This window comes from Vanessa atalanta, chromosome 24, assembly GCF_905147765.1.
Source record: "Vanessa atalanta chromosome 24, ilVanAtal1.2, whole genome shotgun sequence".
Classification (NCBI taxonomy): Eukaryota; Metazoa; Arthropoda; class Insecta; order Lepidoptera; family Nymphalidae; genus Vanessa; species Vanessa atalanta.
This window is the reverse complement of record NC_061894.1, coordinates 1,294,194-1,310,376: the sequence shown is the minus strand read 5'-3', so window position 1 is coordinate 1,310,376 and position 16,183 is coordinate 1,294,194. Positions and strand designations below refer to the sequence as shown.

Below are 16,183 nucleotides of genomic sequence, written 5' to 3'. Positions count from 1 at the left end.
TAATAAAAATGGACGAAACTAAATTAAATAAAACTATACAGACATTTTATATATATGAAAAAAAACCACCATCCAAATTGTCCTGTGGCATTATACCCAGGACACTGGCACAATTATATCAAAATTTTCAAACGAAACTTAAATGCCAAATGAGACAAACGTCAAAAGTTGAACATACCTTTCAAGTATCAATTTGTAACTTTGTACTAATACAAAGGAGCGGTTTATGTTTGTTAAGCAAAATATAATTTAAAAAATATTTATTTGTATTATGAATTAATTAGACAACGTATAAATATATTTTAGTTAAAAATGGGTCTTTTATCAGACCCAGAATATGGTTCCGTTAAATGGGTTAGGATTCTTAAAAGGATACATTCGCCGCTATGTTTTCTATTTTATGTGGCTGCAATAGCTTGGTTCCTTACGCTGGCGCACAGAGAGTTTAATAATGAGACGTATTTCTCTGAAAATGCATTACTTCCTGGTCTTGTTACCAATGAATTTAATGGAGAGCAATCAGCTAACCAATACTTTAACGAGCTCCTGCAAGAACTAGAGGTAGGGGAAGTGTTATATTAAAACATTATTTTTACTTAAACACCCAATTTACATCTTATTTTAATATTTATAAGAGAATACATCTATTAATCTTTTTATTTTCATTTCCAATTGTTCAATTTAATATTACTGAGGATAACCATGTATTTTGATGTTAAAAAGAAAACCTTGATTGAATTTCTAATAAGCATTAATCAAAATATTGTTTATTAAAATACCCTTATTAAGGCACTTGTTTATCGACATGTGACACAGAATTGAATTAAATGTAAATTTACCACTGATTCTTATCACTTCTGTCAATAAACTCGGTAGTTACTCTTTTCCAACATTATAATTACAGTATATCAGTAAAGTACAATTTCATTTTCATATACCCTAAATAAATACTAAGTCAATGCTTTTTTATCTTTAATTTAATCTTGTATTGAGTCATATGCCTAATCAATGTTTTTTTGATATGAATTTTTTTATGGGCCATGTGAAAAATAACTAAGGAAGTTGAGTATACATTTCCTCCTCCGTGTCTATACAATGCTAGTCACTGCTTCATTCAAAAAGAGCTATTTTATTGTGAATATCCTTACTTTTTAAAACATCCCAATATATAATCTTAAGATGTATTGTAAGTAACCCTTAGGCATGATCGTATACAATCAGGGTAATTCTCTGAACATCATCATCATCGTGCCCAATCATCAGCAGCCTGTAAATTTTCCCACTGCTAGGCTAAAGGCCTCCTCTCCCTTTGAGGAGAAGGTTTGGAGCATATTCCACCACGCTGCTCAAATGCGGGTTGGCGGAATATACATGTGGCAGAATTTCATTGAAATTAGACACATGCAGGTTTCCTCACAATGTTTTCCTTCACCGCCGAGCACGAGATGAATTATAACAACAAACTCAAATTAAGCACATGAAAATTCATAGGTGCCTGTCTGGGTTTGAACCCGAAATCATCGGTTAAGTTGCACGCGTTCTAACCACGGGACCATTGTGCCTAATGAAAACTATAAATTAAAAAAAAAACTCTTGACAAAATAATAAATGAGTATATTTTTGATCTGTATTAACCTTGTATAATGTGCATAAATACAAACAATAATCATAGACAAGTAAGACTAAATTTTTTTTTGCATTAGTAGTGTTCAAATATTAACCTTTTCTAATTTCCTAAAAAAATTATAATATAATATATTTTCCATTACCACACCAATCTTCTTTGAGTTTTCTCCATCACTTGTTGCCAATATAATCTGTTGGTAATTAGCGTAGAATTTAATAAAAATATTTGTTTAAAATTCCAGGAGAAATATGAAGACAGTGATGAGATGCCGATACCGTGGCTTGTTGGGAAAATGTCACAAATGCATTTAGAAGTCTATACTCATAATTTCACATTAAATTATCCTCTCGGTCAAGGACAGGTAACACATTAAAACAAACCACAATTATAATAAATAATAATAATAAACATTACTCTGATCCCAAAGTAAGTAGCTAAAGTACTTGTGTTATGAAAAATCAGAAGTAACGACGGTACCACAAACACCCAGACTCAAAACAACATAGTAAACTAATAAACTTTTTCTGCATCAACTTGGCTGAGAATCGAACCTCGGAGTGGAGTACCTATGAAAACTGGTGTACACACTACTGCACAATATAGTATTGTCTAGTGTAGACATAACATATTAAAAAGAATTTTTAAAGTATTCATTACATGATGGCTTATTTAGGTATCAAAATAAAAATTACATTGTTCAAGTATGCTTAAGATATTATATTGATATATGTTTTTACTGTATTATATAAAATGTTAATTTACCATTAGCTTGGAATGAGAAGACTAAATAACATTAGTATATAAATTTAAAAAAAAGTAGTTAAGTTCACAAGGTTAGTCCCTTCTAGTGCATAGGAATTAATATTTAAAAATCAATAAGTTAGATACAAATACATTTGTATCCAGTCAGATCTACTTTTTGCAGTATTGTCAAAATAGGTTTATGAAATTATGTGCTATTTAAAATGAATACAACCCACAATTTAATTGTATAAAACTTCTAATTAATAATAAAAATTTTAGGTTTACAAAGGCACAAATGTGTATGGTATACTACGTGCACCTCGAACTTCATCCTTGGAAGCTCTGGTTGTAACAGCTCCATATAGATCCCTTTCCAACCACCAGAAGGGTACTGCAGCGGGCATCGCCCTCATGCTTGCCTTTGCACAGTTTGCAAGACGTAAGTCTATTTATATAATACCATTATAATTATAAAAATAAACTGGACCTAGCTTATGACTTAAAAATCATTGTGTATTTTATCTCCTAGTGTTACATATACACCTAACTAACCGTGAGGCTATCTCAAGTACAATCCTATTTATGAAAAAGGAAAGGGTTTCAGCTTAAAGTTTGAATTGACATAATACATTTTTTATGCATTGAAAAATAATACATTTATAAAAAAAACTCAAAATTAGTTTGGTTTAAGTATCAAATATAAATCTTAAACACATGTCTGTGTAAAATATTAAAAATATGTTTGTGTATTCATATAATAGTTAAAATTTTCTTTTTGCAGCACAAAAATATTGGGCTAAAGACATAATATTCTTAATCACTGAGCATGAACAACTAGGAATGCAGGCATGGCTAGAAGCATACCACGGCCTACAGAGAGAGTCGTCTAGCTTTTACACATCTCTTGGCAGCTTCTGGCAGCCTAGTACATCTGGATTGGACTTGGGAAAATATGCTAAGGGCTTTGAGTGGATCACTGATCACAGTAAATGCTTGGACCCTGGTACTTTGAAAGGTCGATCTGGTTCCATACAAGCTGCTATTAATTTAGAATTTCACACTCCAAAATTCAGTAAGTAAACATTTTTATTATATTATTAATAGTCTGTTTCACTAGAAAAGTTTAGATTACTATAATCCAGTGTCATAGAGTACACTTATGAGGTCACCTAGTTAATTTATGACTTGATCACAGTTTCAAATCTCAATAGTGTATTGGGTTATACATATCCTGCAAAGGAAATATTAATGCTATCAATTCTGTTCATCTTATCCGAGGCAAGTGCAGTAAGACAAATGGCTTTAAATATTTTATTTAATACCTTTATTGATATAAGGTCAACATGAGCACCATATTCACAAAATAAACAAGAAAAACTTACGGTAATAGTATATTGGTACAGTGTGATACACTTCTTCACACTAGTAGTATTAGAATTTTTTGGGGCCTAAATATATAAAGAATCTAAACTGTCGGCATGTACTTGCAATTACTGAGGTACAGCTTGCAAAAAAATGAATGAACTAGAATGGGATGGAAAATCATTCACTATATTGGGGATTATTAACGTTGAGCTGCTAATTTTAGACAAAAAAAAAAAAACAAATGACTTGATCGATTCTCTTTTAAATATATCAACATTAAAATTTTAGAATACATTGAAGTAAAAGTCGAAGGCCTTAACGGACAATTGCCAAACTTGGATCTCGTTAACTTAGTTCATAAGTTATGCGTGAAGTCAGGAATCCATCATTCATATAAGAACAGGTAAGGGAAATATATTATGTCATATATTTTTTTAATATATTAATTTTTAGGATATAGTTGAATAGACAAAATGGCCACCGGTTGGTAATTAGTCACTTAAAACATTCAATTCACAAGTAACTAAGACATTATGTTCCTAGTGTCTGCAGTTCCACTGGCTCACCCTTCAAACTAGAACAACAATGGTGGTAGAATACGTAATAAGTTGTTCTGACATATGCACGCGGGCTTGCACATGGTCCTACATTGAATTTGTAATCCTTTTCACGCTCCTGTCAATACTGTGAATTGCTGTGTTCTGCTTCGAAAGCTGAGAGCCAGTGTTATTACAGGCAAAAGGGATATAAAATGTGAGATACTGTACTTGGCAGCGCTTTGACGGTGTCAAGAGGTGTTTAAACTTCTATTAATGATGGGGTTTATATTTCAAAGTGACCATGTTCCATTAGATGACATTTTTAATCATCTCTAATAGTAGTAAGTTTCTTTCGTCGGTACTTCTAAGGTTCGAGACGTTTATTTTCCAATCTGGTGGTATATGTCCGACTGTCAATAAGCAAGTGTAATACTTCTATATTGAATAACGATTTTTGACTTTGGGTTTGATATCTAGAAGGTCCAGACATGGATGACTCAATGGGTATGGCAACTCGTGGCCCATACTTTAGCTATAGAAATATACCGGCTCGGTTTACCTTTGGAGAGTATATATTATGTTCTTTAAATAATCTTCTGGAGTGATTCCATCAGAGCTCTTTCTTCTATATGCTGTCTGCCACGAATTATTAGTTGTAATATAAAGTTTTTATTTTTAAATATTCGATAAATGTGTTTTATAGTTACTCCTGGATTCGAACTCGTAATAAAATGGACGAATGGGTTAATGGTATATGGACCATGCTTGGAATGGTGTCGGCTCAAATTGCTGGGGTATGTATTTGATGATTTTTATAATGATATGAGAGATTTGATCGATGAGGATTTATGAGTTCCTGGTAGTAGTTATTAATTAAAAAAGTAAATTTAAACCTTTTTAATATCTATCTATCTTTAATAATCGGCTAGGCTGCGTCTTGAAGATCACCCGAAGCTTCTCTAGTGTACTTGGTGAAACTTAGTGGTAGGGTTTTGCAAATTCATCTGGATAGACAACTCTCACAATATAATCTACTCCATCCATAGCAATACAATCAACATTCTGAGCTGATAATACTTGGCGGTAGGGCTTCGTGCAAGCTCATGCTCAGGCTTGGTACTCATCAGATATGACATAAAAGCGTGATTTAGACACTGAAGTTCAGTCTTAGGTGATTATTTTGTGATGATTAAGTTTACACTTTTCAATTTGGTTTGCGTACATTGATATCATTTGTAATAGGAAGATATACTGGTAAATAGTTCGTGATGGCAAGTGATGATTTCTGTATAATAGCATTGGAACTGCCATAAGTGTAATTTTTCTTTTGTGTTACCATATCTGTGCTATTTTTAATATTTAATGAACGTTATTTTTGTCTCACTCATGCACTCTGCTCATAGATGCCCAATAACAAATATCTATGTAGGTACCTTTTGTACCTGCAGCAGGATTTACCAAGTGAAAAGTTTTCTCCTTTAAAGCATAAGCATAACTTGTCACAAACAAGTTTAATGTCTATAGAATTGTATTTTGAAATCGAGTCGAATAGCAATTACCTTTTTAATTAGTAAGACTGTCAGTAGAAATTTGGTCGGGAAGGCAATAAAATCAGATAAAACTTCCAGGTGCCCAACGGTAACCACGGCCTGTTCCATCGCTTCGGAATCGAAGCTGTTACTCTAGAAGGTCGAGACGTGGATGACCCAGCGGGGATGGCACCTCGAGTCCAATCCCTTAGCTATGGAAACTTCTATCGGCTGGGTATAACATTGGAGAGTATATTACGCTCATTGAATAATCTTCTGGAGCGATTCCACCAGAGTTATTTCTTCTATATGCTGGCTGCCACGAACAGGTTCATTTCAATCGGTAAGTTCTTCAAGTTTGTTCGTTATTTTTCTGTTGCTACATAAAAACATGTAACGGTTTTTTTCTGTGTCAAAGTTTATTATACAATTAGGTATTTAGGTAACAGACAACATCACAACAACAACAGCAGGTTGGTATGGTTCATGGCGACGTTAAGGGATGGCTAATATTTCTTACAGTGTTAATATTTATGAGCAATGGTAATGGTGACCACTTGCAGTCAAATGGCCCATTTGCCAGGTATTTAAAATAATAAAAAAAAGAAATATCATAAAAACTCTTTGATATTATGTATGATTTAAATTTGAAAGATAAAGAATTACAAAATTTTATCTAAAATCTTGTTTCTTTTGACAGTTCTTCTCAAATCAGGGTATAATGTTTTTGGAACCGGTGGTTGTGTTTACTTTCGCTGTCAACAAATAAGTGGAATTCTATAAAAAATTAATAAATAAGTTTGTTTTTTTTTTTGTTTTGTAGGTCAATATATGCCTTCTTTGTGTCTACTATGTGGTGCGATGCTCCTCCGAGCTCTATCGCTTTGGGTTACCTTACAAAAAGACGTAGACGATAATACAGATAAAAAAGACTCAAAAGATAAAGAAGACCCTAAAGATAAAATAACAGATGAAATAGATAAAGATAAAAAAGAAGATAAAAAGGAGAAAAAGGAAGAAATAAATAAAACAAAACATGAAGGAAAAGATAGAAAAGAAACAGATATCAGTTTCAGTATTGTCAATATGGGGGGGAATTATTTACTGATACATCTCTTTGGATATGGCGTCATGAATTCGCCGTTATTATTCAGCCATATAGGTATGTGACAATATAATATATTTTTTTTTATGTAGGTATGTAACAGGTAGGCAAGCGGGCGAATGGATCACCTGATGTTAAGTGGTCACCACCGTGCATAGGCATTGACGCTCTCTGTAAAAAAATATAAAAATAATTGGACTTTACTGACATTCTACGTCATTGAAATTGTGGAAAAGAGTATCGAGCCGGTTTTTCTCGGTGGAATCTATTTTCCGAACCCGTGGAAGCTCTACATTTAATTCAAAACTGTGACATGACGATTCAAAAGTGCTTTTACTATTTTCCACTTGCATTTAAGAAAGGGGGTCTTGTCAGTTGTTCGATTCCGTATTTTTTTTATTGGTCCGATATTTAAACTGAATATACTCGAGGCTTGTACTTAAGTTACTCATTAGACGTACGCTCCGTTAATTTTAAGATATTACGACAATTTATGGTTCGTTTAGTAATATGTAGTTATTTGTCATGTTTAACTAACTTTCCTCTTCCATGTTTCAGGGTCAACGTACTTTGACCAGCCATCAGAGATCTCAGTGTACTACGGCCTTATAGCAACATCTGTCTTACTGATATTCATCACCCCTTTTTTACTCAAACTACGATCGACGTTAACCTTTGAGGAATTATCGATTGTCAATATTTTACTGTTGATTGAATTATCTACAGCGTGTTTGGCTATCGGAATGCATAATTATCCGCTGGGTCTGTGTGTCGCAGTCCTGTATACACCGTTGTCATTGATTGTCGGTGTAGTGGACAGTGATTCAAGAAGGTGAGTGATTTATTTCGTTATTGCTTAATGTTGTCTTAGATTTTCGCGATTATTACACATTCAGTCTGCCCGTGACCACGAACACTGCAAAGTGCTCGAAACGTCGGGATGTTAAAATAATTAATATACGCGATTAAATCCGTTAAAAACTAGTTTTATTTCGTTATTGCTATTGTGTAATGAGTGAGTCAGTGGAATTTTACACAATTCGTAATACTTTTCGTGTTTTGGTGATGATGAGCTTTGTTACCGAAATCTCTAGGGTCCTCCAGGGTTATTTCCAACGGTAAATAGCCAACAGTGCACATATTAGTGCAGACGGGTATCTCGTAATTCGATGGGATAGGGAATCTGATACGATTCGATTTGCGAGGCACAGAGCACTAACTTACAGACTCCAGGATGCTAGTGAGAATTTGTTGAAAGAAAAATCTAATGGTTTTTTTTTGTACGATCCTGGGTTCGATCAGGACTTTGGACACTGTTGCTTTGTATGCTTGCCACTAGACCAACGAGGTCACTACTCGTACTCAACCACTTAATAGCTAAAACTTCACACATTTTTGTTGCGAGAAATGAATGAGGAATTTAAAAGAGTTTCCTTTATAAAACGAACCAATTTTGAATTGAAAAAAGAAGTGCCAGTACGAATTATGTTTTAATTTATCGTAAGCGATTTTAAAAAGTTACAATTTTTATCACAAAAAAGGTAATAATGTTGATTTGAACATGCTCATTAGGAGCAGATAGGTCCTTTAACTAATATAGTATGTTCCAATGGCAAGAGGAGGTAACATAAACAAATCATACATTTACATATTTCACGCGATTTGCTAATAGTTCCGCTATATTATACATTTACAATGTTATCAAAATCAAATCAAAATATATTTTATTCAAGAAGGCTTTTGCAAGCACGTTTAAATCGTCGTTTAAAAAACTATATTAAGTGAAGCTACCACCGGTTATGAATATGGATTCTACTGAAAAGGACCGGCAAGAAACTCAGCGGTTACACTTTTTCAACATTTCAAATACAAAGTTATGTTAGTTTATTTATTTATTTATTTATTTAAGATTCACCAGTGGTAAATACATCAACACGTACAAAGGTATACAATTTTAATACAACTTAAAACTAAATACATTACCTATTAAGGTGAATACCACTTGCAAATATAAAGTTGGAGATGACAAACTTACAAATATTTAATTGTTAGTAAATTAAGTATTAGTTAAATACAATTATATACGTATATCATTTATCCTGTCTGGAAGTCAACAAGTATTAGCTCCACGCTTTTTTATCATCTGTATAATCTTGTATTTAATTATATTACACCATTTATGTAATTTCATAAATTCAAGGGCAAAGTTGAATATACTCCTCCCGCCAGCGGATTCAACTATCAATCATAATATGTCTCCCTAAAGTTAAATATTTCTTTTCCAGCGGTTTCTGCCTTTTTCTCAAACGAATCATCTGTCTCATCCTCCACCCGCTATCCGTAGTCTCTCTCGGTCTGATAATATATTCACGGGTTTTATTCCCGGAAGAGACACTCTTGTCTATGATCGGTCGAGGACGTGACGCTGCGATGCAGGCTGTTATGTTTTCTATTGTCGATTCTATGGTAAGTTATTTATCTGTGTAACAGTAAGTGTTTAGGTTATTTAAAAGTCTTAGACTAATATGGATTCCTATATTAATTATGATGTATCAACAAATTGTTAATTACTACACATTACTGGGAATTTTTATTCGCTTCATTGTAATGTTTAGCGTGCTTCATACGACCTTTTGTTTTGTAATCTGAGGGCTTAATGTTTATGATAAAAGTAATCTTGAGCTTGGGGAGTAAAGTTAGACATGAGGAGTCATGCTACTTGTGCATTTTAAAATTGAAGCATTATGCTGGGAAAAACTCTAAATATATTAAAGATGACTCAAAATCAAAATAAACTTTATTCAAGTAGGCTTTTACAAGCACTTTTGAATCGTCATTTAACAAACTATATTAAGTGAAGCTACCACCGGTTCGGAATGTAGATTCTACCGAGAAGAACCGGCAAGAATCTCATTAGTTACTCCTTTTTCAACATCTAAAAATACAGTCATGTTAGTTAAATACAATTACATATGTATGTTATGTCTCCTACCTGGAAGTCAAAAAGCATTAACTCCACGCTTTTTTATCATCAATATAATCTTGTATCGAATAATATGCCTTCTTTACCAATGTATTTTTTACAAATTATTTGAATTGATTGAAAATGTGGGAACATTTGCCCACACGTGGGATGTAGACGTACAGGCTTGCAGCTAACTATCAGTTGTGAATAATGTATAATTACATTTCAGATTTATGGAAATTGGCTGTTCAACGTTGGAGCGACGGTCATTCTGCCGACGTGGTTGTTATTCTGGCAAATATTATGTAACCGGGTTACTGCATAAATACAGTGTTCAAATACATTGATTGTGTGGTGTTGCCATTCCAAAGACTTAATAAAGTTTTTTTTTTTTATGTAAAAGTCTTTACTTTTATTGACACGATATAATTTGAAACAAACATTAAATTTGACTTGAGGATTATTTTGTTAGACCGTGGGGCCTGTTTACTAATTAAGAAATTTCATAGAGAGATTTGAAAGATAAGAAGATCTTTTAATCCTCGTAATATAACTGTTGCTTGGTTTAAAAATCGCGAATTTTGAAGTTAAATGTCATCGTTACACGCACAGTGCGACTCGGATTAACTTTTATCTTATCTAGTAACGCAATTTATGTCGTAATCAGATTAAAAGTTTAAATTAATTTAAAAACGTAAGAGCAATAAGGAAATTATGAACTAGTAAAAATTTGGTTACGTAATTAGTAGACGAAAACGAAATCGGAATTGTTTTACTAACGGTGCTAGTTAACCAGGAAGTCCATTTGCTTCTGCCTCTCTTATCCAGGCGACCTTTCCCTCTCTCTTTCCTCTCTGTCTGTTCTCTACTATATACGGAAAACTGTTTAAGCTTGCCGCGTAATAACCTTGCGTTAATTAACTAGTACCATATAATTTGGTAATTTAATCTGCTCAAGTTTCATTTTTTTGTTTTTTTTTTATTTCAGTTTAATTAAATACTACAATGTACGTACTTACGAAAGCCTCGCGACAAGCTTTTATGATTAAAGAAATAGTGTATAATGAGGTTAGGTTAGTTAAAATTTTAAAGGAATTTTTTTTTTTTTTTCTTTTTAGAGCATTTAAATACAAGCTTGTTTTAAAAGTATTTTTAATTTGAATTTATTTTTTCAAGTTTATATGTATTAAATAGGAGACGATTTCTGTCAATGTTGTGTACGTATGTAATTGTTATATATGTTAGCTTAATTACACTGGCTGACACATAAACTGCATCGATTTTAGGAGTATTTTCGAATTAATAATTTTGATAAGTATGCAAACTTTTTAGATTAAGCTAAATAAAAATGTCAGTAGATTCACAATCATTAAAAAAAAAACAAGATTTAAAAATAGACCTGCAGTAAAAGATAAACTTATAGCCAGGAAAATAAAATTTATGCGTAGTCTCAAATTCGTGTATTATTAGAGTAAAAATTGTAATAATTAATTACTTTTGTTTTTTTTTTTCATTTGCGATTTAAATTATTGTTACTAAATAGTATTGATTTTATCAGTCTTTTAAACTCAACAAAAGTTTCGTAACCATAAATATGAATGCTAGAATTATGGCAAAGTTGCGGGAAGGTTTGAGTCAATAGAAATTTAAATTGAAACCAGTCTACGGTTTCTAGAGTATCCGAAGGTTTGTAGAGACATGTTCTTACAAAAGAAGACCCTCGTAGAACTCGAACCACCCGTCGTGACCACCGATTTATTTTTTCAACTTCCCTACGAAATCGTTTCCTCACGTCTGTAAATATCAAAACAGAGCTAAATTAGGTGCGTGAAATAAATATGAGTGCACGGACAATAAGAAGGAGACTAAGGGATGCGGAAATCTGCCCAGAAAAGCAAATGGTCCAAACTTGTCTGCAGCTCACAGACAAGCATACGTAGAAGAAGAGAACATCTTAATTGGACAAGCAATAGGCCTCCATATCGTTCACCGATGAGTGTAGGACAAGTTTTAATGATGCAGACGGTTGTAGGAGAGTCTAACGTCGACGGAGGGTCATATATGGTCAAAGTTGCAATGACGACCGTTTTCCTTTTTTCATATATGGTGTGGGGTAGCATTTCGTTGATCGGGCGAACGGTACTTGTATTCATAGACATGCTAGAAGAACTATTGACGTGTACAACGGCACAATACTGTAATGGAGATTTTAGAATAAGAATGGGATTGATAGTCGAAAATTTTACTTTAATGCAACATAATGTCTGACCCCACGCCGATGCACAAGTTCGACAATATTGTAAAGAGGTACATACGTACTATGGCCAGTGCGTAGTTCGGATAATTATTCAATTTAGAATGTCTAGGATAGTTTAAATAAGTTGTATGTGCGAGAAATCCAGTGCCCATAATAATAGTGGCAGCACTAAGAACAGCGATTTCATAAGAATGGAACAATATTCTTCATGAACGTTTAATAACCCTAATCATCTCTGTGGAACCTTATTAAAATAACCAAACCTATGCTCAACTTTTTTTTTATTGTATAAACCAATTTTTTAATAAACTTTTGTTACATTTATCGTTTTTTTTTTTTAAAATGAGTTTCCCTTTTCTGTATATTTACGTTAGTTACGTTGTTTCGAACTAAACTATCGGTTTCAATTGAAATTTGTATAAGAAGTTTGAATACTCGGTTAAAATGTTCATTTAAAGAGCGTCTTAAACGTTGATGCAGTTCTAAGTCTCTTAGTTTATAATGTCTATTTTTAAAACTATTTAAAATGATATGTAATGTTGATGATGTGTAATAATACGTAATGATTAGTACTATTAAGGACTCGTATATATTATGCAAATCAAAATTTAAAATAGCCTCTGTTAAAATCATGACCGCGTGGAATGGTGGCATTAATAACAGCCGCAGTTCACCGCGACAATTGGACCAGCCATCCTGTCACCACCCTGTCACCACAATACCCCCAACAACAAATCACCACAATAATGGTAAATCATTAAACAAATTTCGAAAATTTAAAATTTGGTATATAAGTTCGCCATTTTTAAGTAAGAATAATGGATATCGGTGTTAAGGATTCTGTTCATAAGTAAAATACACGATACAGTATCTTCCAATGGGATGTCTCATCGGTTACACTGTACATATGTATATTAATACACAATGTACAAGTTTATGATCAACATAATATTATGTCAAAGATATCACACAAAAACTGTCACAATACGCGCTTATCTTTACTATCAGATGTTGCTGAACTGCGTGTTACTAAAATAAATAGCATACGAAAGACGCTCACACAGAATGTTCCGTACAATATTAAACACTTAGCACTGTATTTAAATAGACTCATTGTCTCTGATTAGATCTGTGAATTATATTTGACAGGACGGCAAAAGGCTATGTCAGAGTTTACTCTACTAGTCTACGAGCCTTGGGTATTAACCTAGAGCCTCTCTATCTGCAACGCTAATCAGTCTATAGTGTAAATATTTATTGAAAGTACTCTATTGCAAAACACATGAATACATAAGAGAACACACACAATATTAGATAAAAGGTACGCAAAGGCGGTCTTATCGCTTATAGCGATCTCTCACAGAGAACCTTTGGTGATGGAAGCTTGGAACGAAAACAGGTAAGTGCAGAAATAGATAGAGAGAAGAGATAAAAACTATAATATAAGAATATTTATACTAAATTATAATAATAGGCTACACATAACTACATCCCAATAATACACACATAATGATATATTATATAAATATAGACTATCAAAATATATATACATAATGTAAATAGTAAATTAACAAGACCAAAACTTACGGCTCATAATGATCTGATAGATATAGCTTACAGATTGATGTTACTATTCAGTTCGAGATGTTTGTACAAAACTCTGGTAAACACCACTGAACTTGTATAATTATAATAATTCATCTTTAATAAGCCTCTTGTTCCGAGCTTCTCTGCTCGTTAGATCTCTTCTGGGAGTGAAAATTCAGAAAATTATATGCGACAGTGACTTTAATAATTGTAAACACGTAAGTACATTGTAAATGAGATTACACGCATCGAAAGGACGTTTCACAATAGGTCGGCCTGGATTTTTTTTTTAAATAATGACGAAATGAGTTCACAAACGTTAGTTATCCAAAAAGCAATATCTAAATTAATGAAACATAAAACATATACAAGTTTATTTTTTTAAGTTATATAATATTTTTTGTATATATTATTACGTATACTTAGTAATATAGAAATCTTTTTTAAGGTGTGCAACGCACGCTCGTGACCTACAGTGACAAAAAAATTACATTATACTATTATGTATCTTTTAAGACTAATACAATAATTGTAATGAGAAAGAAAGAACATGATAGACGACATACAATAAGAAGGAGGCATAAGGAAGCTGCAAACACCAGCAGCAAATGACAGAGCAGAGCAGTGGCAGATTAAAACTTGGATAATATCATAAGTCTTTTCACAATTTTTTGAAATGCCAGTCAAATTAACTAATTTTACTATAAGCCGATTTTTATTGGTCGATGGCATCCGATGACGGAACAGACGACCAATAATCATTCAGTATTTATCAGTTTATAAATGTTTTAAGAAACTAAAGGTTAGTTTTATGTAGACTTAGATTATACTAATTATTACGGAACCCTAAATATATTACACATTTCAAATGATAGGTAGGAAATAGTTGAGCTTGTTATGAGATCTAAGTACTTAATTACTACATTGAGAAGAAATATGAAATAATTCTTGCAAACCACTACAATCAAAGCGAAGCGATTACTTTAATTTGTGAACTAATAACATTAATGACCATATTTTTTAGAAAATCATTTATAAGAATTTACATGTGGAGTATAATGAAACTATTAAAAAAGGTCCTGAATCTTTAAGCCTCTGAAGAGACGGTGGATTCTACCAGGCCTAGTTTAACCCAGAGTATAGGCGTTCGAAAAAGGCCACGCGCTTAGGGGCGCGTCGACGACAATGGTTAAGTCTATTGAAAGTCTAAGCAAGACCATTGGAAGAGCGTCCCAGAAGGTCTCATAAAAATATTTAAAGGGTGAGTGCAGATCGCCAGAACACTGCTTGCACCCGGAAGCTTATTGTGCTTCAGATGGGGCAGTATTCTACCGTTTTTATTACGAGTGTTTTGCGATCAATTGTATCAAACTGTTACGTTTACGTTAATTTCACTTCTCCACTGTCTAATTATAAGTCTAACAAATGTAAGCGTTGATGGAGAAGTCAATCGCGCCTAAGATACGGGCTCTTCTAGTTTAGGGGTTACAGGATGAGTTTGATATGTGATATAATCCAAATAGTAAATCGATATTAATATTTGGCATACTGATCTCGATCTCTCGTCTCGTCGCTGCTAAGCTGCAAATATCCTTAGATATTATAGGTTGGCAAGTAGTACTGTTTTGCATCATTCAAAAGAACATTAGGTTGTTGACTTATATAACTTTGTTATGTCCTTTACTTTTAACGCCGTGTTATTATGACTATTAATATTCATTCTTGTTTATCTCTTGACACACTATATAAGTTTTTATGACTGTTAGACTTCTGGTAGAGTGCCAAATATTTGGCTTAATCCCGGCTGCTGAATTTCGCCTTCGGACATCTCGTCAAAATTCTAAGTTTCACCCGCACCACCTAGATGTCCGAAATTCCACAACAGCGTGAATTTTAAGACATTTTCTGCCTCGCACAACCACTCTGTGGATCCAGTTTTCGCCGGCGGTTTTTCCGAACCGATACGTCTTGGGAACCTTTAAGAAAAGAGCGTACTCCTTCCTTAAAGGCCGGCAACGCACCTGCAAGCCCCCGGTGAAGCAGGTATCTATGGGCGGTGGTCACTTTCCATCAGATGAGCCTCCTGCTCGTTTGCTACCTATGACATAAAAAAAAAATTAGATTTAATCACAGATTTTAACTTAGTTCGTAGTACTTTTAAACTAGTTTGATATATTCTTAACATACGCAAGATAAACTTTCAACCTAACCTCGCTAAGGACAGAATCGGACGACGGACTAGGACCTCTGACTACAATTTCTAAAATCCCTTCAAATTATAATAAGTCTTGGATATCCTTATAAAGGTAAGGTACACATGTACTTTATTAGGAATATAGCTTAGTTATATTTCGTCCGGGTGTAATATAAGCTTTATGTCAATTTAATCCTCATTAATTACATTATTGTTTATATTGTAGACTTCCAAGTGATTAGATACTCTCGTATTTAACAGTTTACAATAC

At 33.2% G+C, this 16,183-nt stretch overlaps 1 protein-coding gene across 1 annotated transcript; it reads left to right on the top strand.

Annotated features, from left to right (window-relative positions):
• The first annotated feature begins 168 nt into the window (after nt 1-168).
• On the top strand, nt 169-10,268 carry LOC125073286 (glycosylphosphatidylinositol anchor attachment 1 protein). Its single transcript, XM_047684050.1, has 11 exons — nt 169-561; nt 1,869-1,988; nt 2,651-2,810; nt 3,153-3,443; nt 4,025-4,139; nt 4,979-5,069; nt 5,904-6,147; nt 6,628-6,966; nt 7,468-7,741; nt 9,195-9,375; nt 10,104-10,268. Exons 1-11 carry the CDS (start codon nt 313-315, stop codon nt 10,197-10,199), a joined length of 2,160 nt encoding a protein of 719 aa, XP_047540006.1. The 5' UTR covers nt 169-312; the 3' UTR covers nt 10,200-10,268.
• Nucleotides 10,269-16,183: the final 5,915 nt, after the last annotated feature.

Coding starts and splice junctions, on each gene's coding strand:
- LOC125073286 (XM_047684050.1), top strand. CDS start 313: ATGGGTCTTTTATCAGACCCAGAATATGGTTCCGTTAAATGGGTTAGG. Junction 4,140..4,978: donor CATCATTCATATAAGAACAG/GTAAGGGAAATA, acceptor TGTGTTTTATAG/TTACTCCTGGATTCGAACTC. Junction 5,070..5,903: donor TGTCGGCTCAAATTGCTGGG/GTATGTATTTGA, acceptor TAAAACTTCCAG/GTGCCCAACGGTAACCACGG.